Here is a 26,671-nt window from a genome sequence, read left to right as displayed (position 1 = left end):
CAGGATATCCGAGCTGCATGAAAAATTATGGAAATTTAAAGTTAGATAAAATAAAATTTAAGTGAAAAATGTAAGAAAGTTAAAGTTGACCATAATCCCATAACTCAGCAAGAGCTGTTTTTTACAATTTTGCATATTACCAATGCTTATTTTCAAAGAGATTCATGTATAACCAGTTATATATGGTTTTTAAGCCTGCTTTTCACACTTCACATTATATGGTAAATGTTTTCCCATGCTATGATTTTAAAGATAAATGTAATGCCTATATTGTTAAAAATCTGTGTTAGCAAACATTTTCAAGTATGTATTTGTGTGACGAACTCCCTCACACAAAATGTATGAACACATTTTTTTCGTTCCTTCCTTCCTTCCTTCCTCCCCCCCTCCCCCTTCCCTCCTTTCAGAGAGAGGTCTGGAAGAATTACTGGACAAAGGTAAGGATACCTATGGAAATATCTCACATCAAATGATACTACCACCCATTTCACTCTGCCTTTAATAATGCTGGTATTATAATGAAAATTACTGCCAAGTTGTTACAGAGAAGAAAAGCTTAGGTTTTCTGTAAATAATTTTGCCCAGATGATAGATTCAGCCAACCCTAGAGATGGAGAGGGGATCTAAGTCTGAGAATGGTCACAGGAGCCTTGCCTTGGGCTGAAGTGTTCGCAGTGCTTGGCTTCTCAGGGAGGTGTTATGTGGGAAATCCACCCTTTCCCTTTCCTCTCGCTGCTGTCCTCTTTATGGGCCATTTCCTGAGCTTCCCGGACATGGGCAACCGCACCAAACAAAGGACGTTGGCTGGCTTTGGTTTCCAGCCACTGGTGCCAGTAGGGACCACGTGATTCCCATCCCCAGTCTTGCAACACTTGGCCTTCCCTCATTTCTCCCCTTTTTCTTCTCAAAGGATACAGGTTGTAGGTTCTGCTGAGGTGCTTCCACTTCCCTAGTTACAGAGCCACTTCCCTAAAGGAATTAGCAGCTCATCCCTTCCTTTCCTTTAATCTAGCTGCCCATACAAACCTGGCAACACATTAGAATCACCTGGGGAACTTTATAAAAACGACTGACGTCTGCCGCTCCCCTGCCCCCCCTTTAAAAAAGGATTCTGATTGGTCTAGGGTGGGATCCGAGCATGGGTACATATATATATATATATATAGTTTATTGTTCCCCCATGGGATTCAAAATGCAAATGCAAACAGGGTTGAGAACTACGGAAAACATCCTCACTGCAATGCAACTATGAGAAATTCCTCCCAGTTCACATCGCTGGGTATCCCCTCCCTGCTGATACAGGTGCCCATATCCACTCTCCTGCACCACTGCCCTTCTTGTTTGCTCTTTCAGTAGGCATCTACTCTCCTCCATTACACTCTCTATCCAATTACCATCTCAAAATAGCCACTTGCACATCTAACAAGGATAGACAACACAGGATGCTTCAAACAACTTTCATCCCCATACCCCACCCCCAAATCCTGCTCCTCTCTCAATCCTCCCCATTTCAGTTAGTGATGCCACCACGCCCCCTCTTACTCAGGACAGAAACGGAGGAGGGAGTCTTGATTCATTCACCCCGTATTTTCTTCACAGAAGTCGTCCTTCCAATCTGTAGAGCACATCCAATCTGACAGTGCATCACACCCACCACACCTGTCTCCACTCTAGTCTAAGCTGCTTGGATCTCTTGGCTGGAACACTGCAATGGCCTTCTCACCTGTCTCCTGTCTGCAACTGCAGTCCCTAGAATGCAGCTCCACACAGGATCCAGAGGGACAAAAACATAACACATATTAAAGCTTTCCCTTACCTACATCCCCCCTGGTTTTCCATCACAATAATAATCAAGTCCAAGTTCCTTAAGGGCCTTAATTTGTCTACCTCTCGCACTTCACTTCCTACTGCTCTTAGACATACTCATCATGCCCAGGCACACCGGACATTTTTCTGCCCCTCAAGCCCTTTCAACTTTATTTTTTCCCTTTCTGATACACTTCTGTCCCAGGTATTACCATAGCTGGCTTCTTCTCACACTTGGGACTAGTTCAACTAGCATGACCTCAGTGAAGACCTCCCTGAATGCCTATGTAAATTCAAACTTTCTATCCTATAATCCTGTTCAGCATTTCTCGCTGGAAGAAACTATCAGCGAGAAATTATGTATGTGTTCCTATATGAATCCCCCACTAGAATGCTGCAGGGGGTCAATGCTTGAATCAGTCTTCATCCTTACGGCAGCCCAGGAGCCGGCTACCTAAAACAGCATCTGGCAAACAGTAGGTGCTTAATAAGTCACTGCAAAATGAAGGCTCTCGATAAGGGCTGTGAGGAAGAGGAATCAGGCATGCTTGTTCATGTCACTAACTTATCTGAACAGATACATTTCCCCCTTAAGCCACAAGAAACATTTTAAAATCACACAGTGTTTCAATATAAACAAAGATAACAAAGCCCTCAAGTCTCATCCTCTGGAAATTAAATCTACTATACTCAGATTTTTTGTTAGGAAAATGAGAATAAATAGGAAAAAGTCAATGAGATAAATTTTAGCTTTCTCCAGAAACATGTCATCTTATATCATCTCAGCAAATGAAATCCTGCTTTATAGTGTGCAGAATCTATCAAGATATACTTTGGAAGAAATGCTTTAGAAAAGTGTTCTTTACTCAGCACTAAGAATCAGTTCGTGAGAACAATCAACATGAAGAGAAGTGGCATGAGACAGGATAGTGAGAAAATGAGAGAGAGGGTTCTTCACTCCTCAGAAGCACATTTTGTCTCTGCTTGTGTTTAGCGTGTCAGAAATTGAGACATCAGGGATTGACACAGAGCTCAGTTTCAAACAGAGCATCCCTCATTTCTGGGGCAATCATACTGAAAGGGCATGCTCGTTGAGTCTGCCTTTCTCAAAGGCTGAGAAATTCATGTCCAGATGCCTGGAAACTGATATTTTTTCAGTCAACACGGCTGTAGGATTTAAATTTTCACAGCATCAGTCTCTTCCTCTCTACAGTGCTTTCCAGCCTGAATTTTACTTTGCAAACTATCAGTTCCTAAGTACTGTATAAAATATCCCAAAAGGAAAACATTACCCTGAGACATAAATAATGTTTGGCCTCTCATAATGACTTCAATTTGCCCCAATTCTCATATATCCAAACATCCCTTGGCTATCAATGTGTAAGTTATCAATCTGTTCAGCACCTTGGTTTGTCAGATCCACTTCACAGCAGCATTCTGTGCTAAGATGTAACCATTATCTCAGCTTCTGAAGATGAGGAAATTGACAGACTCCATCAAGCTCAGGTATCCAATAAGGGGAAAAATTTAGATTCAACCTAATCTTCCAGACTTAACATCCACCACTGTTCTACAGTACACACATTCCCACATGTACACACAGACTATAAATCACATCATGAAGAGTGTAACTATGATCAAAAGAAAAATAACAACTCTTAAATGCATTCCAATTCTAATTGCTGATTTTCAACCTAATTAGATGGTAATAGCATCAGATAGTGGAAAACAAAACAAAAAGTTAACATCCACATTAAATGGAATCCAAAACACAGTCCGTCAGATTAAATTGGTAGACTTTCCCTTTGGGCAGCTGAGGTTAAGACTGCTGAGGATATTTGAACTGATCATCTCAATATGCTTGTCTGTCAGTTTGGAGGTGTCATTAGAATTTATCAATCTGTGATATAACATTTTTGAGTTTTTTTTAATGTCAAAAAAAAATGACAACATGACAGATGTTAAGGCCACTTGCCTTGATCTTAAAACTATAAAGCTCAAAGGACTGATTTGTCAATAATCCGCGAAGCCTTAACAGATTCTGATTGTTTAATCCAAGTCAAATTAATCAATTTCTTGTTTGAGTGTTAGTGATATGCCAGAGAAGGGGCACCTCAGCCCGACCAATCCATGCAGAAAACTGGACCAGGGAGTCTCCCTGCTCCTCACAGAGAAGCCTCAGCCCAAGGGAAGCAGATGCCAAAGAAGCAGGGGGCTACAGGATGCTGGCCTGGCCCTGCTCTTTCTCAGCCGGTTCTACTTTTATAATGCGACACTTGAAAATCTAGGGTCTTTTAGTGATTTGATGCTCACCCACCTCTCTGCCACCCCTGGAGCTCACTGGGTTTCCATGGCACTTATTAATGGGAACAGCAGTAGGCAGCGGCTGTCACAAGGCCCAGGTGCAGAGCAGAAGATGCCATTCTTGCCTGGAAGCTGAGCCTCATCTCCAGCTCAACATCCGCACCATGAAGCAGAAGAGTGGAAAGGAAACACTACTGAGCAGAATACTGAGGACATCCTGGACAGGACAGTGATGGAAGGCATGGGGACTGTCCCCAAGCACTGTCTGCACTCACAGAGAAAGTTACAATGGAAGCCCTCTGGACTTTCAGGAATTATTATTATTATTTTTTTTTTTTTGCGGTACGCGGGCCTCTCACTGCTGTGGCCTCTCCCGTTGCGGAGCACAGGCTCCGGATGCGCAGGCTCAGCGGCCATGGCCCACGGGCCCAGCCGCTCCGCGGCATGCGGGATCCTCCCGGACCGGGGCACGAACCCGTGTCCCCTGCATCGGCAGGCGGACTCTCAACCACTGCGCTACCAGGGAAGCCCAGAAATTATTATTTTTGATCTATGCGTATGTGTGTGTTCAGGCTTGTGTCCTTTATCAGAATCTTACTAGCTATATAAGTACAGGTGGACATTTAGTACAGGTTGACATAGAGGTTAACATTTAGCCAAATAACCCAAGGTACTGCAGCCCCTAAGGTCACTTAGTCAAGAAGAGTTGCACCTTATCCCTTATCTGCTGACTCCTCGTGACTAGGACCATGACCGTGACCCACCTTCTATCCACAACACTATTTCTGGGTTTTAAGGGGAGGAAAATTTGTTACTAAATTACACTGGGCAGTTTAGTACTTTTGATCCTCAGCTCTTCCTTGCAGCACCCCCAGTGGGATGAAGCCCCGGATGACGCGCAGAGGCATCTGGCCATACAGTGCATGCAGACACGAAAGGCCCGGGAGCCTCCCCAACGAAATCCACCTTTCATTTTAATATCTAAAATGTTTACTCTCATTTGAACTAGAGAAATGAAAGACAGAATACCAACAAGATACGGTTTTAAAACTATCCTCTTGGCAAAGGCTTTTTTGTTGGTTTGCTTGTTTTGTTGTCAATGATATGTTAACGCCTGCAACAGTGGAAGCAGGGGTTATGGAAAGAGTGGGCATTCTGACACCATAATGGCAGGAAAGTGAATTGCTCAGTCTTTCTGGATGAGAATTTAGGAATTCAGATTAAAAATGTACGGTTTGGGGGCACATATATTGGCCAAAAGTTTTCATTCCATACTGTGGATGTTCAGGGTAGAATTTTATATAATTATGACCAAACTGAAACAAACTAAATTCTCAGCAGGTGATAAAGCTCATATTTTAGGACGGCCATATATTTCAGCACAGAACCACATTATAGATAGAGTTTTAGATATTTTGACAAAGAAATATTTTAACATAAAGTGCAAAAAGATAGCTAAAAGAGTATTAGAGTACAATTTCATTTTTGAAAAAATACATTTTCACAGAGGAAAAAATTAGTCTAATATTTAACAAAAAGATAATAATTCTCTGGGGCTTCCCTGGCGGAGCAGTGGTTGAGAGTCCGCCTGCCGATGCAGGGGACACGGGTTCGTGCCCCGGTCCGGGAGGATCCCACATGCCGCGGAGCGGCTGGGCCCGTGAGCCATGGCCACTGAGCCTGCGCGGCCGGAGCCTGTGCTCCGCAACGGGAGAGGCCACGGCAGTGGGAGGCCCGCCTACCGCAAAAAAAAAAAAGATAATAATTCTCTTCTTCTGGATGGTAGAACTCAGTTGACTTTTCCTCCTACTGCTTATATTTTCTAATTTTCTATACTGAACATGCCTTATTTAATAATGAGGAAGGTGCTCTAAGAAAAAGGTAAAATATCAACATTAGCCACCTTAGGTTTGAATTAATGTCCCTCTGACTCTGTCACAGGTCAGAGCTGTGCTCTAACGCACAGCTAGGTTACATTTAACAGATGGAACCACATTCTGATATCAGAATCCTCATGCCAACCAACATGCCAGGAAATAATGCCTTACATTTAGACACATTTATAATACTGCTTTAGAAATACCCCTCCTTAGCCCTCTGTTCTTCTTGTAACCCTCTGGAAAATTCGGCAACTAGGAATTCTGTTTAATTCAGTGAGAAAGATATTGTGATTATATCTAGGACTAGATGAATTTATTTATATTTCCAAACGAAATATTTTGTGTGTGCCAGTAACTCCTGCGGGCCTCCTCATACCTCTATTTTTGGCATCCATTTACTTTTCTATGTATGTCTGTATATATTTCGCAGTAACAGACCTACAGCTGGCTACCAAGCTCTACATCTGTCAGGGGAAGGATAAGGAATTCTTTTTTTAAATTGTAAACAAGCAAAGTTCCCTGGACTTTAGGATGTAATCAAGTCACACCTATGCAGCACACTGAAACATGGGGGTTACTAAATCCTGAACTGCAAAATATCCCACCCCCGAAATACCCCTGTGTGTATATGTATGTATGCCTACATATGTGAGAGAGGGAAAGAGAGAGAAAGGGGGCTGGTGGTGGGGCGGGGAAAAAGCCAGCAGAATTAGTAACCCAAAAATTCCACTAATATTTTCATCTCAAATTTATAACTTGGCCTCAGGGATTCTTTGCCAAAAGGACACTCAGGGAATGCCTTGTCCAACAGCCTCATTTACAGAAAAACCTGAGACTTTAGAGCTTGAGGAGTCTACCCTGAGGTGTCAAACAACTGAGTGACAGCAGTAGACCTACATTCCTAAACCAGGCCCAGTGGCCTTCCCACCGTGCCTTAATTACTTTTCTCCCATTGAAAACCACTCTCCTAATTATCCTATTTCCAATTTTCCTTGGAAGCAAAAAAAAAAGTAAGAATTAACAAGCTTATACAGAGGAACATAAACTTCCTTAGGGTAAGACTCTCTAGCCTCTCCCTAGGCTCCATGGAAATCACCTCCTGTTCATCAGATTCTTTTGTTCACAGTTTATAACATGGTGGAGCATCAAAGAGGAAGTGGTAGACTAGGCATATGGAGATTTTAAAAAAGCCTGGCTAGGGCTTCCCTGGTGGCACAGTGGTTAAGAATCCGCCTGCCAATGCAGAGGACACGGGTTTGAGCCCTTGGCTGGGAAGATCCCACATGCCCGTGCACCGCAAGGAAGAGTAGCCCCTGCTCGCTGCAACTAGAGAAAGCCCGCATGCAGCAATGAAGACTCAACACAGCCAGATAAATAAATGTTTATCTGTTTATTTTTTTTAAAAAATCCTGGATAATCTATAAACTTCAGAGTCCTTGCTCAGATGCCTGAAGTGGACTGTACTGCTAATGCCACAGTGCTACCTACACCAAACTTTAGATGGTAGATGGTCAAGAAGGGGAGCCATATAGTCCATGCATCAAACAGCTTTCTTTCTCTCTCCCATGGGACAGGACAACAACCCTTTTTCATCTAAAGCAAAAATATTCTAGAACATTCAAACAGCCTGATTTTCCTGGCATGATATTTTGGCAAGGTCCAGAGGTTCAACTGATTGCATGTAACTGATAATTGAAGTTAAAATGGACTTCCCAGCACAGCAGTGAAGAATAATTGATGGAACAGCTAGGGTACACTTTCCAAAATGCAGTATGTGTAATTTATTTTTATGCAATTCATTTCATACCTCATAGCTGATATCTGGAAGAAAGAAAGCAGTTCTAGTAGGGGGAACAGATGATTTCATTTGGCAAAGTAATAACGTCTGGGGAAATGTGAGGAAGTTCCATGGCAAACTTCAGCAAAGTGTTTGAGTTTAGAAGTACCACTGGCCAAAGACCACCCTTCTCTATGTTTTGCTCACAAAGAGACTCTCTTGGCAGTATTAAGAGCTCCCTGACCAGCAATTTAATTCAATTTTCACAATGGGATGTAGTACACAAAGACTTTCTGTACCTGGCAATTAAAGGCTTCAAACCCTAACACTTAGATATGCAGCTATTTTATGGCAACAAGGATGAGAACACACATATTCACTATGGACAACATTTAACAACTGTACTAATACATTACAGAGTATGACAAGAAAGCTGAGAGTTACAAATCAGATATATGTTTGCTATGTCTCCATTTTTATACATGTGGATGAGAGAAAATGCAACACTGATAAGAGTTAATTTTGAAAAAACATCTATATAATTTTTTTAAAGCATCTATAAAGCTTTGTTCTGATAAAATCATTTTAATGTTTGCTTTTTAATATCCATTTTCAATATCTGTGCTCAAACAAAACATTTTAAATTGTTGCATCCTAGCATCCAAGTCCTTGCCACTGGTAACACCATTTTTTAAAATTAATTAAAGGTTTCAAATTGTAAACAAAATTTGCAAGTTCCTCCATTCCCCCTCTCCAAATAAACAAACCATATTGCTCCAAGCCAACCCAACTAGCTGAAAGGCATAAACCTCTCCTTGCTATTCTAGAAGATCACTGTTCAGACGCCAGTCTTTGCAGAGTTCAGATGCACAAAGCCTATCAGAAGGTACCAGGCAAGAGGAACTGTGCTTAGCAAGCAGCATGTGCTACTGGACCTTTTTTCTTTAGGGTTAACATTTTTGTGTTATCTAATCATTTAGAAGTAATAGAGCTCTTTAGACTTTTGTAACACTCAGCCATTTGCAGTGCACTGTAGGAAACAGCATTTCATTATTTATCATAAATTACTCAGAGCTGCTCATGATGAAAGATGAGCATCAATGTGGTGCCACAGAAGGTCACTTAGAAGCTTAAAAACCAAATGATAAAGGAGAAACACCGATTTAATACTGACTTTGTTACAGCTTTGCTGCCTTCCTTTCAAAGACCTCTTCTGATCAAATACACAAAGGCCTAAACAAATAACTAAAAAAAAAAAAAAAAATTACCCTTATCTAAGTCAAAAAAAAAATAGATAAACTGAGAATATTCCAAGCAAATAACAATAGTATATGTCAACTGCCTTATTATAAATGTTGACATCAGTGAAAATTATCTGATCAGTAAGAAATATAGGAGAGACACCACTGGCTCTTAATACTAATTTAACATTTGCACTTACACAGTGTTATAGCCCCTCTATCTGGTAACAAGGAGCAACCAAGTAAGCCCGCAAGAGTGATGAATCTGATTTTAATCTGAAGGTTCTTCTTTATGGTGAACAAGGTGGGGCAACACAACTAATTTTAGCTGTCGATATGTAAATGAACGGCTGTAGTTCCTGCATCTACAAGAGAAGCTCTCTGGCAGGCCAGCCAGACATCCATCCTCAGGGTTCCTGAGACATCAGTGTCTTCCCCTCTCATTCCTCAGCATGTGATGAGTACACACAGGGGGTCAACAGTGCCTTTGCCTTTTGAATGTCACGCAGTGTCAGCACTCAATCCCAAAAGGTGCTGAGTGGCTTCTGGAAAGACGACCTCAGATGAAACAAGAAACAAGACGGATGGCATGGCAATCAATTCATAGAGTAGTTTCTTGCCTCCGGAAAATCTGAAGTCACAGGTTAATTAAGGTGAAGCAGTAAAAATCAAGCATATCTTCTTGTTATTCTCCTTGTGTCTCCACTTGCAAATTTTTAGATATTTGAAAGCTACTATTTTGGGTTAAATTTAGTGCTGTGTTGATGTGACTATGGAAAAAACTAAACATTTTAAAACACACCAATTCTACTGATTCTTGCAGCACTTTGAAGAGGCACTGGAATGAAGTCAATACTTAAACAGATTCAGCACAAGTCAAGACCATATCTAAATGACGTGGGACAAATTAGCCTTGGAGAATCTTTACAATTTGTTGCTTGTTCCTCCCTCTAAGTCATCCTGGAGACCTTGCATCTTGTGAAAATAACACAGATTACCGTGCACATTCCTTGAACCAACCCTGACTGTGATTTCACATAGCAGCCTAGCGAAGTCCTCCCAGATCCTCCCTCCTGAATCAGGCCCTGCCCTAAGGAAAAGGTGAAGCTGTTTCATTAATTCTAAGAGGCCCTCTTTGCCCACCAGGCCAGACACACAGATGTGAGCCAGCTGTTATGTCCCTTTAAAGCGGTAACCTGTTTGTTAATGACCTTTTACTCCCCTGGCCTCACCTGCCCATTTCTCTGCCTAAACAAATTCTCCCTTGAAACTACCTATGCCTGCTCTGATCACTACTTTCTGAAAGGGCTTAATACACTTTTCAGTTGGAATCACACACTACACTTAATTATTCGCTGGAATATAAGTTGTGGGTTTCTCGACAAAACCATAGATGCAGATAATGAATTGGCTTTCTCTTGTATCATGGCACTCTAATGCTTGCAGAACTGTATGTATAAAGTCACTCTTGGAAATAAGTATGGTTTACATGTGTAAGATGTGTGAAAAGCATGGTAACTTATGCTGTATCAGAAACACTCCTGGTATGGGTGAAAGAAAATTTTATGTAATATAAACACAAGGTGTCCATTCAGAAAGGATAAAATTGAAAAGGAGTGTGGGCATCTCCATGGCGTCTCACTAAGCCAGGATCCTGAGAACAAAGGAAGCTGCTGAAGCTGCGAAGACCCTCTTTGCCTTTACTAGCCTGTGAGGCATGAACAACAAACACTGAGAATTACAATCCAGTGTCTATAAACGGAACAATCCACACATTCAGGCTACCACCCTGGGAACATGAAGTGTAGGCCAAAGGAATGTTTTGAAAGATTTCTTTTATACAGTTAAGTCTGTACTGATGTATATAAAAAGTGCACAAATCATAAGCATGCAGCTTGGTGAATTCTGGGAAATAGAACACACCTATGTGATAAGTACCCAGATCATTAGTATATTACCAATATCCTAAAGCCCCATATCTTCGGTCTCCTACCAGTCACTACCTGCCTCCTTCCCAAAGACAATCACTATCTTGACTTCTAACGTTTAACATTATATATACAGAATCATTTTTTTTGTTCTCTTTTTGCTCACCAATGTATTTGGGAGCTATCTTAAAAGACTTTGAGCACAACTCATGATCAAATTAAAGACTATGTGTCCTACAAATCACCTCTTTCCAACCACCTAACTTTTTTATGTGAATAAACACCTTAGGATTCTTTGAGAGGCTTAGAGCATCTAGTAAATCTTTGAATTGGTCATCCCACCTGCTCGTATGTGACCTAAGCCCTCCCTTATAATACCCAGCACTACAAATTAGCCTTTGCATTTTCCTGTCATTTGATCCTTAAAAAAGACCAGGTAATTGGTTAGTATACCCACAACTGGTTGATTTCTACAGGCTATATCCATCCTTAGCAATACTACTAAAGACTGCCCAACTTCTGCAGACTGGAAGAGCCATTAAGTAACACAGTAAAGCTACCATCTTTTTTATCCTTATAAGATCAAGGCTAATAATCCAAGGCCCAGGGTAAGACACTGCCTTCAATAAGGCATTACTTCCCATGAGCAAATGAAATGCATTTATATTTCTCCACATCTGCATTTCACAGCAGGAACCCAACTCGGCCAACACTTCAATGTTGACACCACCAATGAAGAAACAAACTCCTAGACTAGAAAAAAAAATCTTCACAGAACCAAGACCAATAGTTGAACTGATTCATGGATCTTATTCTTTACTTTTTCAAAAGTCTAATAACTTCTAATTAGAGAGATAATTCATGACCGTGAAATAAAACTTTGAAGCTACAACAAAGTGCAATAAATTAAATGGCATTCCTATTCCGCAATCCAGAAATCATCACCATTAACAATTTTGCATACTTTCCTTGACTATAGTTACTATTTATTAAATCTATTAGTCGACATAGCCTTATATAATCAGCATCTTATATAATTTTCTACCTAAGAAGTTTTAGATAATTATATAGTAAACATTTTCCAATATATTTAAAATTATTAAAAACACGAATTAATGGCTTTGTAAATCTATCACATGGGTAAAATAAAATTTATTTTATTTATTATTTCTTTTATTTGAACCTAAAACATACAAATGCACATTCACTTGCCGAATATTTGGCTGTGGTATTCAAGACTTTTGACTGAATAAATTTCTGTTACCTTTCTTGTGAAAAACCACACCACAAATGTATACTGTGATTTCTTTCAGTTTCAATTTATTTACTGAGGAATGAGAACTTAAAGCCACATGTGAAACAATCCAAGTGCAGATTTCTTATGGATATATAAATATATATTCCCTTAAAATTGCCCACAACTTCTTCAACAAGCATTTTTTCAGTGACTTCTCTTTATGGAGTATATCCAAAGTAATCAACTTAGTTCTAATAAAAATCACAATTAATTCATTGGTTTGAATATTATTTAAATACATTACTTAATTACAGTAACAAGAACAACCAGCATAAATAGGTTTGGGAGCTAATACAACTAACATTTGGTAAACACACCTCTCATTTGTTGAAGGCAGAAGCCCTACCAACTGTGACCGTTTGGCATGAAGAGGGCATATGTCAGTTTTTTTTTTAACACAGAAAAGAGTCTCATACTGAAGACTCAGTTAAGTGGAATTCAGTCAAGACAGTGTTTAATATAAACATTGCTGCACCCCATTTTCACTTTTCTATTCCTAGAGTCTCTAGAGTTTGCCATCATGCTGACAAAACCTTTTGTTTAACAATGAGTTTGGGTAAGCAATCTCATTCCCTCTCTTCTTTATGAGTACAGCCGTCATTCTTAGTCTATAGAATTCATTCACAGTCTTATGGGATTTTGACAATACTGGTTTCCTGACGTTACAGTATTCCTACCCTTCAGCATAGCTATTCAAAGACTGTATAACCTGATCTTAGTATTTGATCTATTTCTGTTTTCTTTTTACGAGTTAGCAAAAGTAAACATCACAATCATCTTTCATTTTAACCTTCAGGAAATCTGTTCTTAGGGACCCTTGCTACACATCAAAATCAAACTAGTAAGTAATGATTGGGTCCAGCTGGTGGTATCCTTGGCAGACTATCAGGGTCTCACCAAAGTTCCTCTTCTAAGTACCATGGACTAGTCAATGGTGGGTAACTTGCAGGACGGTTCCAAAAGGGAATTCAGACGCTCTGCAGGAAACACTGCATACATGCAACACCCAACATTTACTTGGTAGGGTTGGTATTTTAAGGTCAGGAGAACCTCTAGGCTATTACTCCAAATGTTCCCTGACACGTTTCCACAGGCCACTCTCAACATACGATGCAGTAACAACTACTGCAGTCAAAAGCAAGTTTAGAATGAGCAGAGAAGACAATTTTGGCTAGATTTCAGGAAGTAGAGAAATAAAGTCTGTAACTGTTTTCTGTCACTGTTCTATTGAATCACCTATAAGCAGCCACAGGAGGAAATAGAGAGTTAAGAAGATCAAGGAATAGAAGTTTAGAAGAACACATTCTTTATCTTTTTGTTGAACTATCTCCCTAAATTTCTCCTTGTACTGGAAATCAGGGAAATTTCTCTGGTTATTAAAGGCTCCCTTCACTATAGCAAAGAACAGGTATGAGCAGATGTGCCATTTATGCAGTTTATAATGGCAAACATCACTGGCTATGAGCTAGGGGCTTGAAACAGGTAATATACATAGATATATCAACACTGTGTCAATGCCTTAGGATTTAAAGTGGGAAGAGATTACCTATAAAATCATCTTCCCATCTTCCTGATTCTTCAAACTATGCCACTTACACGTGTCCTAGGCAAATTATATAACCAATCTAAGCCCAGCTCGATTACCTGCATAATTTAGATAATCAGACTAGGCTACAGGCCTAAATGCCTGTCTTTTAATCCTTGTTTCAATAAATAAATAAGACAAAGTATGTAAAGTGTGGACCCTCCTAGCACATAGTAAAACTCGACAAATGGCAGGTCTAGTTATTACCTAAATTCTCAAGCCCCTTCCAAGACTGAGATTCTGTGAAGAATTCTTCCCCATGTCTAAAAGTAAAATTCAAGGCACAGAAATCAATTAGAGTCTGAACCCAAAATGATGATAAGGGTGTGATTTTCTCTTAGTGAAATTCTAACTCCCTGGCAATTCACTGGAAGATCAGGCCAAAGGTCATATGTAGTCACGGGAAGGGTATCTTAGGGAGTAGGCTAATATGTTCAAGAATTCTTATCAAATGCTTAGCATAAAAATTCTCTTCTCATAACCCTGGCTGTAATGTATTACTGCTAAAGTAGTTGCATAGATTCAGAAGATTTTTTTCTTGCTCTTACAGTGTATATTGCATCCATGATACATACTATCACTTCTAGGAAAAGTCCTCAAAGACAAAATCTTATCATTGGAAGCTGCTGAACTTCTATTATTCAACTAAATTCTGAATTCAGTTTACAGGCTTGTTTCTGACTAGCCTCTTTTTATGCCTGGGAATGGCAATCTATGATTTATGTACAATCACCAACATGTCTTGAAAAATAAAGGCTCATAACAAAAAGAAGTAATACTTTGAAATATAATTCAGGATGAAGTTTCTGAAAAACACAGACTTGAAGCAAGATGTTTTCAAAATGCTAATATTAAAGTTCCCTGAAGGACAAAAGCATACATCTAAAAGAGCTCTTTGATGGGCACAGTCAAGCCATTAATCCTCCGGAACCTAAACCACAATAACTCTTCAATTAAGAGAGGGAAGAGAATGCAATGCAGACATGACCCATTTTTACTAAAGTTCTCTCCAAACTCCAAAGATTCAGTGACAATAAGACAGTGTGGGAATGGAACTAAAAGGAACCATAAGGGCATCCTTTCTTTCATCAAAAATCTTCAGATTTTTGCGGATTTCAAATTTCCAGATAATTATAATTCAACAATCTCACTCATTTTCTCCCAAATTTCAGTTCCTCTCTTTGAGAAACATATGTGCAAAACAGACTACAAAACCATCTACCAAGCAAAGGATGAGAAATGGTGGGCTCCAGTTTGTGATTAAAATTCCAAGGTGATTTGAGGGAGATTTCCACACCATATTCTATTGCGTGTGTCAGGGTATCAGAGAGGAATACAGGAGCGATCCAAGGGCATGCAAGAATAATCATCCCTCATTGTGATGGAAGATCCCTCAAGCTAGATATAGCAAACTAGCTCCAATATTTCAACTGAATTCAATGGCCTAATGTGGTTTTGGATGAAAATACCTAGTCTATCCATTTCCCATTTCTCTCGACATAAAAACAGTAGAGTGTTTGCAGCTTAGAAGCTCTATTAGAAGTGGTATACGAAGCAGGTTATTATCATCACCCCCTCATTATCCCAGAGGAGGAAGTTAAAGTTCAGAGAGAATAAACTGGTTCTTTGAGGTTGCACAGTTAACATGGTATTCAAGGCTACAGGTTTTTTGGGTTTTTTTCTTTCTATACCAAATGTTGTCATCCACCCACTAAAGTTCCTGAAATATATGGTCATGACTGACTTACATTTTCAATACTATTACCTACAAAGGAGGCACTTTCCTAATCCTTAGCCAGCTTGCTGTCACCACTCCTCCAGTGTGATGGACACCGTCAGGGCCACTGCACTGTGAGAAGGTCACAGCCAGCAGGCAAACCTGAAGGAAGCCTGCACACCTCTGTAAACTCCTTTTGGGTTGTATGCTTACCAACACTCAGTGGGGGTAACAAACCTGTTTATATCAGTTGTTCTTATTGCGATTATGTAATTTAGTTAAATTTTATGTAAGCCAATGATATATGATTGTAGAAATGAAAGATAACTGTAATTTCTATTAAAACATAGCTGAACGCTGTGAAGAAACTCCAAACGGTGAGTTATTGAAAGAAAGAAAGGGGGGGGAGGGAGGGAGAGAGAGAAAGGAAGAAAGGAAGGAAGGAAGAAAATTACTTTGAATTATATGGACAAGAAAACTGTAAAAGAAAAAAACTATAAAAGATTTCCAGGGCAGGGGGGATATTATAGTATCTATGAAAAATCTGGGTTAAAATTCCTTCACTAGTGTCTTTGAAGAAGAAACAAGAAATTAGAGGTGTGGCTTATCGAAAAGAAAAAGAAAAAGACGCTAAGTTCAAACTAAGAGACACATTCAAAAAAACGCCTATGTCCAAGATATGGGAAGAATGAATGTTGTATACATTTGAAGTTTTATTTTAATTTTCTGTTTTTTAAACCATTACTTTTATAGACTTTTTAAATTAACTAACTACCAGCATAGTAATACCCCAAATCAGGGTTTAATAAAAATTCATTAAAATAAATTTAAAAATCAAAACATGACATTACAAAAACATAACTATATGAATGTATATAATAGCGCATATGCAATGATACAATTGTTTTATGGAACCAGATAATAAGTACTGCCAAAATTAGTATGATTTGTAAATCAATCTATGTGGGATAATAAATGGCCATTAGTCTTCCACCAAGTGTTTGGAATCTTCAAAAAAAATGTTTTTAATTAAAAAATAAAACACCAAGACAATTTAATAACTCAGTTGCATAAATGGGTAGTTTTTTCCTGAACATTCTACATCAACTTAGTCTAACATGTCTTAGCAAAAGGGTTGACTTTTAAAACAACTTGAAATGACAAGGCAATGTTAACAATGTCTACGAAAACTTCTTTTAATGACTACTGCTTATAATATAAGCTAAGAGATAAGGGCTAAAATAAAATAATCAGAAGTCTGTAAGGGGTCTTCAGAGAGAGCCATGTAGATCCAACTCTATAAAAGACTGGGTAAGGTAGGAGTACCTGAAGTCCTCATTGAAAGAGTGGTGAAAACGGAAAACCAAACAAACCATGTGTCCTACTACTTTCATTAATAATCACATGAATGGATTTAGGTACATTTTCATCCTGATATTACAAAGCTTTAAACTGAGTCTATTCCTCCATCCTGCCTTCCATATGTACATGGTTCTGGAGGAAACACTTTTTTGGGTGTAGACAAGTAAAATTTCTAGGATCCAAAAATGTCTCAGTGGTATTTGCCAAGGCAGTACCAGCTCTGTGCCTCACCCAACACAAAAGTCTGAAGATAAAAACAGATTCAAAGGGAGAAAAATGAATTTCAGTTCTATTCACAAGCAATTCAAATGCATTTTACAGACTTAGATTTATGGCTCTTTCCTTGCTCTTACATATTTCAGGGCCAACTTTCACATTCCATTTTTGACACCTGAGACAGAATATTGAGATATGTTTGGCACTGGATAGGAGAGGTTATGAGGAAAGAATTTCTGCCTAAGAAGGGAGCTGAAAATCATCCTTCTCGTTGTGCTGTGTAGAGGGGAAAGAGCCAGGAGAGTATGCCAGGGGGCAGAGAGATCTTGTTCCTCCAAACACTAGACCTCCCAGGACAGCACTGCTTTCAAACTCTGCACCGACACTCTTGCTTATGGCTCAACCTAGGTTTAGAAAAGTTGGTTTCTTTGGGAACAGAGAGAAGCTGCCACACACCAGCTTTTTTGAAGCTTTTTTTGTTTGTTTGTTTTTCTTTCAGACAAATATGTGGATCAACACTGTGTTAAAAAAAAAAAAAAGGCTGTCAGGGAAATTGCACAGATACAAAGGTGGCTGGATTCACCAATCAAGCATGCAAAAGGAGCTCTCAATTAGCACTGCCAACCCCTTCTAGCTCAGTCACGAGTAGCGGAGGAGGAAGGCTTAAACCACAGCCTTAAGGCACTGAGACCAAATTAACAATGTTCTAAAAAGAGCCCTGCCGATTCTATGCCCACACCCCTCCCCCCCTTTTTTTCTGTTAGGATCATGAAGCAAACGGTAAGTGTCTGAAGAGTAAAATGTACAGTATAATTGACTAAAGCAGAAAAGCCTCGTAATCCTGTATTTAAGGCCAAAGGAAATCAAAACATACTCAGGCTGCAGCATGTGCTCATAAAGAAAGCTCTCAACTGGATTTCATAAGAAATATTGATCTCGAACTCTGAATCCTCTCACTTTGGCTACCACATGTGATTGGGGTCAGTTCTATGTTGGAATTCCTCTGAAGGCCTCGATTCACGTATCAATAGATAGAAGACAACACAGGAGTAACTTTATTTAAACAAATTATACCTGAGGCTGCTTATAAAGCAACTCAGAGTACTTTTACTGAAGACTGAAGATGTTTAAAAAGAATAGATAAGGGCTTCCCTGGGGGCGCAGTGGTTAAGAATCCGCCTGCCAGTGCAGGGTACAAGGGTTCGAGCCCTGGTCCGGGAAGATCCCACATGTCGCGGAGCAACTAAGACCGTGTGCCACAACTACTGAGCCTGCGCTCTAGAGCCCGCGAGCTACAACTACTGAGCCCGCATGCCACAACTACTGAGCCCACGTGCCACAACTACAGAAGACCATTGCCTAGAGCCCGTGCTCCACAAGAGAAGCCACCTCAATGACAAGCCCGCACACCACAACAAAGAGTAGCCCCCGCTCGCCTCAACTAGAGAAAGCCTGAGCCCAGCAACAAAGACCCAACATAGCCAAAAATAAATAAATAAATAAATTTATATAAAAAAAGAGGATAGATAAGAAAATTGTCAATGTTATCAGTGTAACTCTTCAAAATTACAAGTTTGACTGGGTAAAGTTTGATTTAAGTAGACTTGGTTATACTAAAATTATCACCCTACCATGTTTAAACATCAGTGATACACTTTATTTCTTTACTAAATACATTTTTCAAGATTTGTGATCTTACTCATTGGAATTAGCTATATACCTTCCAAATATGACCCAAAGAATAACCCACTGAAAGTGGCTCTTTGTCTTTAGTACTTGAATTTAGCCAAGGACTCTGGTCTTCTATCTGTTAAACAGTGCTTTCTGCTGAGTAACATAACAATCCACATGTGCACTGACAACATTTTACATGTGCATATGCCTTTCAAGTCTGAAAATACAATTCAATGTGCTGTAAAAGGTTGCTTACACACTGGTCAAAATCACTGTTCCTCTACTGTCTGCAGTAAACCAACCTCCCTTTGGACTAAAAAATGTGTAAACTAACCCTACACTTACAGCTGTAAAATGCTTCAGAGACATTTGGGGGGAAATAATCTCTTAAAGGCAGTATGTTCAAGATATTTGTTTTTAAAGCATCTGAAGGAAAGGCAAGTCCTGGGTAACTATTTGGGAACCCAAGAGACCCCAGTAACACAGAAGCAAGTTTTGGTCTGGCTCATGTTCTGAAGGTTGCAGGATGAGAAGAGTCAACTTCCAAACCCCTCTTCTCCTCCCCCTGCCTTTGCAAATTCAATCTTTCTTTGCCTTTAATCCTACAGAAAATTACAAACAGTCTCCTAAACTGGGCCTTCCCATAGCAAATATAGCTTTTGCTTGCAAAATACCTATTACCCATTAGCAAGGGTGTTTCTTCTAGAGTGAACCAGCCTCAACTCCAAACAGCTGTGCTGCCTTTACAGACAGGATCCTTCTGACTGACCTAAGACGAACACAGACATTCATTCTATACGCCTTGTGTTCAATTTAAAAGCATAGACCCTGGCAATTAAAGAATTAGTGAGTTAGTCTCAAGGAAAAAAAAGCATCATTCTTAGCTGTTCTCAGGTGCTACAACACAATCCATGCCTTTCACTTAAAAAAAGAAAAGAAAAAAATCTACTGAAGTCTGGAAGTAGGAGTTAGAAAAAAAAGTGGGGGAATTTCTCTCCTGGGAACTTTGGTAACATGATCGAAACAAGTGAAAAATATAAATGCAAGATATTCAGCCCATTTTTCAGCAGTGCTGATGATCCCTCAAATGAAATCTTTATTTCCTTTTGTTAATCATCCTACAATCTTTGACTCAAAAAAATACTTAAACTATCCTTTTTCTTTAAATAACCATACAACCTACCTATTTAAACTCATCTTTTATGGAAACTACATAGTCTTCCTTTCATTAAAATTTCCCTTGTTGATATAGGCAAACCAGGTCAGTTTCTGCTGGATTTGCATACTTGCAAATCCCTTAATTCAACTCCTTGTTGAAGGTTTAAAAAAGAGCAAGAGCTGAACCTCAGATACACATAAAACAAATACTGCTTCTATGTCTAAGTGAACATTGATACCATTTACAGATTCTCCCCCACCACCACCACCACCCTTTTCCTTGGGGCTGAGAGCCGTGTCAATAATCATTATTTATTAAACAGGCTGCCATTCCCTTCTACAGAATGTAGGAACGGAGCATGGAGGGGTAGAAAATAATTACCTTGGGTTTTTCTTTAAAGACCTCTGGAATGGAAAGGAAATCAATTCAGAAAGAATATGAAATATCCCCCCATATGCAAGCCCCCCAACACCCACACAAGGCTGAGAAGTACATCCACACTCCATTATTCATATCAACTGTAACAAAAGAAAAGATAAAAAACCTGGGGTCTTCAAGATAAACGCATCTATTTTCAATCCATTGAATATGTTCGCACATACACTTGCACATCCTTTACTCATCCACAAAACTCAAGCAGCTAGATTTGTTGAGAGAAACCTCTACACACCTCCTGAGAAAATGTGCTCTCAAAAATGACTGCTTCAGCCAAAGGAGAGAGAAGCAGCAAGTTACCAGTTTGACTGCCATTCTGGTTTGTGGCAGATTCCCTCCCTTCCCCTCTCCTATCTGCCTCTCAATTTATCTTTTAGCCTATTTTTTTTCCAAAGCAGAGTAAAAGCATAAGGAATATCTCTCCTTGGACTTTAGCCACAAATACAACAAATCCAAAACCAAAAAAGTTTCAAGGATTAAATAACACCCCAGTTAAGACCACAGGTCAGAGAAATGAAAAATTCCCAGATGACTGAAAGCTTGGTATTCCTACTCAAGAGTTAATGATGAGCAGTCTTCCTTCCCCTCCAGATGTTATGGCTCAAAACAGAAATACAGTATAAAGAAGGCATAGCCAGGCAGTTTTTGGAGAAAAGCCTTGCACAGAACTTGAACTGGAAGGCTGGGGGTTTGTCCTAAATAACCTTCACAGGTTGCACAAACTGTTCTCAGATCCTGATTGATAGTCAGATTAAGAACCTTCCTAAAATTTCCTTATAATAAGAACAAGGTGAGGTGGTGGGAGGGTGCTGGGAGGTCAATTAGTCATCTAAAACATTTATAAAGGTACAGGGAAAATACATACCTCCTAGACAGATAGAAAGCTATCATGCTTGGGGAAACTGGCCAGTAGTGGCAGCAAACGAGCCAAGGGTGAAGAAGCTACATTCAAAGAGTGACCTGTTTCAAATGAGTTGATTTTCTCACCCTTGAGTGCACAGAATTGTCCCATTTTGCCTAAATTTTTCAGGCATATAGGGAGGGGAGACGAGGTTCACACTCCACCTTTGGGAAACGAACAAAGCAAATGCTTGGCAGAGCTGAAAAAACTCCTCCTCCGTCAGGACCCTAGAGGCAGCAGCTCTGCAGGGCTCCCTTCATAATTCCCCCTAGTTAACTCACTCTCGGCGGCCACAGAATCCGTTTCTACACCTTGGAAGGGCCATGGGCAGGGTAGGAGGTGATCAGTTTAGCCCTCCGCCATGGATCGCCTCCTTTCCCTACCTCCCACAATGGCTTCTAATTAACCCTTCCTGGTCCCTGCCCGGGTCAGGGCTGCTGGAAGTGTCTACAGCTTCACTGTACCAACATCTCCATCAAATCAGCACACACACACCCCAGCCCACCCGCACATGGATACAACTTCCCTCCGTGGTTTAACGTCGGTCGATTTACATGTGCTTTTCTTTCTCTCCTTCCCACGGGCGGGGAAAGGGCTCAGTGCTTTTGGGAAGGCCCTCCCTCCACCCTCCCTCCCCCTCCCCCTCCCTCCACCCTCCCCCTCCCCTCCCTCCCTCCCTCCCTCCCTCCTCCCTCCCTCCCCAGCTCTCATCAGGAGCCGGATCCCAGAGCTCGCCAGCAGGTCTGCACTCGCTTTAACCCCTTGAAGTGAGTTAGTTCTCATTTGGGACCCGCTGAAGTAGGGCCCGTGGAGCTTGGCTGACAATCTCCCTCTGCTTCACACCACCCCTACCCCCACGCACACACACACAGGAAAAGGCCGGCACCTTTTCCCTCCCTTGTGGCCAGTTTTAATTCTCTCACTCCATGTTCCAAACCTGGAATGGAGTGGGGGGGGGGGGTGAAGGATGCTAGAAGACAGGCGTTGTTGAGGGGAAAGGACAGCAGGAGGGCAGAATGGAAACTCAGCAGTAAATCAGAGTTCAGACACAGTGTTTACTTACGAAATTTGGGGCTGGTGCTAGTTTCTGGCGTGGTGGTGGTAGAGGAGGAAGACGAGGAGGAGGAAGAGGAGGAGGCAGCATCCTGAAAGGGAGACAGGGTCCAGGAGGGAGTAGAATCATGAAGGTAGGAGGAGGTAGCGTATGCCGCAGTGGGCCAGGAGGGCATGGCCGGGGTACTGGGGGTTCCTGGCACAGGGGGTCGGGAGCCCGGAGTGCTGCTACCGAAGAAAGGGGCTGTCGTGGACAAAACCGTCGAGGGGGCCGCAGTGTTCCGTGCCGTGGTGGAGCGCGGGCTGGCCCGGATGGGCACCCGCTGCCCGGGGAAGCGAGTGGGCGCCCGCGTGATGGTGGTCAGCCGGGTGCTAATCCGGTTGGGCGTCCTGGAAGAGGCGGCGCCGCCGGCGGAGGTGGCTGGAGACGTGGTGGAAGTGGTCGTGGTGGTGGTCTCCATGGCCTTGGGAAAGGAGCTGGGCTTGGAGAGGAAGAAGGGGTCCTGGCCCATCCCCTTGGAGTCCACCAGGTCGGTGGGCACGTATTCCTTGACGGAGCCCACCACGATCCATTTGAGCAGCATAAGGCTGAGCCCCAGGCCGATGAAGCCGATGAACAGAGGCACCACGCACAGCCACGTCTGCTGCCGGTTCCACACGATGCAGTCGCTACAGCGTAACTCCCGGGGGGGCTCGGCCGCCCCTTCGCCGCCGCCGTCCGGGCCCCCGCCCGCCGCCGCCGCCGCCGCAGCCACAGCCGCCGCGGTGCCCTCCTCGGCCGAGGCGGCGGCTGCCGAAGCGGCTCCAGGTGGCGAGGCAGCGGCCGCCCCTTCACTCATCCTAGGAGCCGGTCTTCACCTTCGCCCCCCCGAGGGCCGCGCCAGAGGCATGGGGCCGCGCGGGCCGGGCGCAGGCGCGGGCTCCGGCGGCGGCGGCGGCGGGCTCGGGTGCAGGCAGCGGCCGCGGCGGCCGCATGCAAATCGGCTCCCTGCCCCCACGCCCCTCCCCCCGAGAGGCGGGCGGCGGGCGGGGAGGAGAGGAGCGGGGGAGGGGACGCGGGCCGGGGAGGGGAGCCGGGGAGGTGGCGGTGAGGAGCTCGGAAGAGGGGCTAGACCGGCCCCCTGCGCCGCCGGCCGGTCAGGGAGCGGCGGGGCGCGTCTGCAGCACGGCAGGCGGCCTCCTGCGCGCCGGGGCCCCGCGTCGTCGTCTGCTGCTGCTGCTGCTGCTGCTGCTGCCGCCCGCCGCCTGCATGCGCTCCAGCCGCGCCGGCATCCTCGGGGCGCCGCACCCGGCCGGCTCCCCGAGGCGCCCGCCCGCGCCGCCCCTGGGCCTCGCGCCGCCTTCAGGGGCTGAGCGGGCCGGCCGCGGAACGCCAGGTGCCAGAGAGCCGCATTCCGACACAGGGGGGCCGGCCTGGCCGCCGCCGCTCGCCGGGCCCGCAGCGCCGCGTTCCTCGGCGGCTGCTCCGCGAGTCCGGGCGGTAAGGTGCACCTGTTCTTCAGCCGGCCCGCAGCCAACCCTCGGCTAGCACTGTCTGGGAGAGACCAATCCGAGCGCAGTGCGGAGGGCAAGCGGCCGGGCTCGCCTAGCTCCCGCCGCCTGAGACTCCGCGCCGGCGCCGCTGCCCGAGAGTCAAACTCCAGCGAGCTGCGCCGCAGCCGCGAGCCCGGGGCCGGGGACGCACTGGGCGCCCGCGGCGGGTGCTGTCCGACCCGCCGCGGAGGGAACCCCGCAAGCCGCAGAAGATTCAAAAGCACTGCCCGGTGCCCCTGCCCGGTCGCACTTGAAGGGGGAGACGTGAAACGAGACACCGCGTCCGGGATCCGGGGGAACCGGGACCCCGGGCGGGAGGCGGCTCCAGGCGGGCGCTGGCAGCCAGGCGGGTGCGGTGTGCGCGGAGCCGCCACGGACTGGCTGGGCTTCAGGCAGAGTAGCGCCTCCCCCCAACACCTAATGGTGGTTTCTTAACGCGTACAAGATAAATGATCCAAGCAAACGCTCGCTTGGAAGTGTGTGGCAAAAGCAGCTCTCGACCCACCGACTGTGAGCCCCTTTCCTGTGTGGATGCAGTGGGGTCAGAGACTGAAGCTGCGGGGCGAGAGAGCAGGGGCGTGTGCGCGTGCGGGGGTGTCTGTGCGCTTCCCCGCCTGGCAGCGGGCGCTGCTGGATCGAGAGCCCGTTCCCTCCGACTTGCTAAGAGAGATGCTGGTGAAACAGACCTTTGTGCAATTACACCCGGCAGATACTTCTTAGCCGACTTGTGCTAACTTACCTTTTTTAAAAGTATTGTCTTTAAATGTAGATGTACACACAGGTGCACACATCACAAGGTAAATGATTGTGAGAGGTAACATTTAAAATGATTTGGGTTGGTATCCAAAATTCTTTCCTTTCTCTTCCTTTGGGTAGAGAGGCACCTGTGTACCTATATCTCAGGTGCAGTGTGGGACCCGCCTGAGGGACTAGGGGACCGGCCTAAGAAGGAAGGATGAAGGGGTAAAGAGCCAGCATCAGCGTGGTTTATGCTGATGGTGCAAAAACCTCTCTAGTCGACTCTTCCCAGATTTCCTGATCTAAAGTGGAAACCGGAAAGATGTTTTACAAGCTCCAAGAAAGAGAGTTTGAGGATGGCAGCCTCCTAATACACCTTCCCTGCACTGTATGATTGGCGCTGATGATGAAAACAGCGTTCTCTTGGCCTGTAATCGTGTCCCCAAAGATGAAGTTTTCGAGGTATCCATTTTACTCACAGGTGAAGAGCCGAATGGTACACTGAAAAGACTGCAAAGAGAGAAGGATGTATTGAAACAGGAAGCCTCTGGGATTTGGTGCCTACCAGAGTATTTTGCACAGACATGGTTAATAAATTATTTTTGATGGCAGTAATTCGGCTGTCACCTCTTTCAGCTATAACATTAATACTTTCCCCATAGGAAAGCTTTTGATTCTTAGTTTGATAGAACATGCCCTAATCCAGTAGTACTGAATTATGGTTCCAAAAATTGCGAGTGAAAAAAATACCACAAGCCGTTGAATCTATATTCCTTCAGCTTTCCAGTGCAAGGCACAGTCCTCTTAAGTAAAAATTGACCCATTGACCCAATCTCTACCTTCTGCGAGTGCTGGGCAGTAACTGGCCAACCTTTCCTGTATAGCAAATAAAGGTTAGCTGTCACACAAAATATTGTGAAATTATAGCAGGTGCTGTTGTCGAGTATATAAGACAGAAAATTACTTTTCCAAAACATTCCTAATTCATTGCCGCCCCCCATTATTCCTATGGCCCCTCCCTTCTTCCTTCCGCACTGAAATAAATCCAGTGTACAAAAAGGGATGCTGTAATGCTGCAGCTGGGCAAATGCTCCCCTGAAACTGCATTCGCACAAAACTAACCCCGTGTTTTCTCAGTGCTCCCCAATGCCTTCTTCATCTACCTCTCCAAATTACCCCCACTTCTCATTTCCACTTGGCTTTAACAGCTTATTCATGGTTCCCTGTTCAGCTCATTTTCTCCCAGATCCCAAGCCTCTGCACTTGACTGCCCATTAGCTGCTCTCGCAGTGAACATTATCACTAGTCGAAGGAAAAAAAAAAAAAGGACCTATTGCTTCAATAGCCTTGTATTGGGGAGCGGGTTTTATCAGCCCATCCAAGAAACTCTGGCTGGTACAATCATCATTAACTTGCAGTTTTACCATGAGGCTCCCTGGTAGCAGGCGGTAAGCACTGCAACTAGAATTGGGGGCAGGGGGGATCCACAACTGAGTCAAGGACAACTGGTAGACATTCTCACTGCCAATGAGCAGCCAGCTGATCAGTCCCATGGTAGGGCGGAGTCTCAGTCTGGTGACTCACAGCTCTCTGAAGCAGAATGCTGGAGAAAGAGCTTCACACTCAGGCTCTGAAGACAGGGATTCAAGTTTGAGCTCTATAAGCAATAAAGTCACTCTGGGTCTCTGTTTTTCTCATCTAGGAAATGAAACTATAATACCTACATTCTATATAATATAAAATTTTATAGCTAAATATACTATTCACTGATGGCATCTTTTAAGCACGATTTTTAAAACACATCAGAAACCAGTTTTATTAATGTGTATTAAGTTATCACATAGTCTAAATAAAGCTTTTCAAAATACACTATATGGTCCTCAATCAAAATACAGATTACAGCTTTCAAGGAACATTCTCGTTCTTCTGATATAATGATCTGAAAATTGTTCTATGTTTTTTAATACTGAGGCTAATTATTTCATAAAGATGGATATGCATGACCTATTAGGGAAGAGTTACTCCTACTTTTCTTGGATACCTCTACCTACTATAGAGAGGGGTG

The 26,671-nt window shown here is 43.1% G+C and overlaps 1 protein-coding gene across 3 annotated transcripts in view; it reads right to left on the bottom strand.

Moving 5' to 3' along the window:
• NRG3 (neuregulin 3) overlaps positions 1-23,174 on the bottom strand; it is a 1,100,783-nt gene extending 1,077,609 nt beyond the window's left edge. For all 3 annotated transcript variants that reach the window (XM_055081126.1, XM_028481630.1, XM_024132139.1), the window contains exon 1: positions 22,346-23,174. In XM_055081126.1, coding sequence (XP_054937101.1) covers positions 22,346-23,174 — 829 coding nt within the window. The remainder of the gene's footprint in view (positions 1-22,345) is intronic.
• Between the last annotated feature and the right edge of the window lie 3,497 nt (positions 23,175-26,671).

Source organism: Physeter macrocephalus, chromosome 20 (assembly GCF_002837175.3).
Source record: "Physeter macrocephalus isolate SW-GA chromosome 20, ASM283717v5, whole genome shotgun sequence".
Classification (NCBI taxonomy): Eukaryota; Metazoa; Chordata; class Mammalia; order Artiodactyla; family Physeteridae; genus Physeter; species Physeter macrocephalus.
Note: the sequence above shows the minus strand (reverse complement) of the source record. Positions and strands in the feature narration are given on the sequence as shown.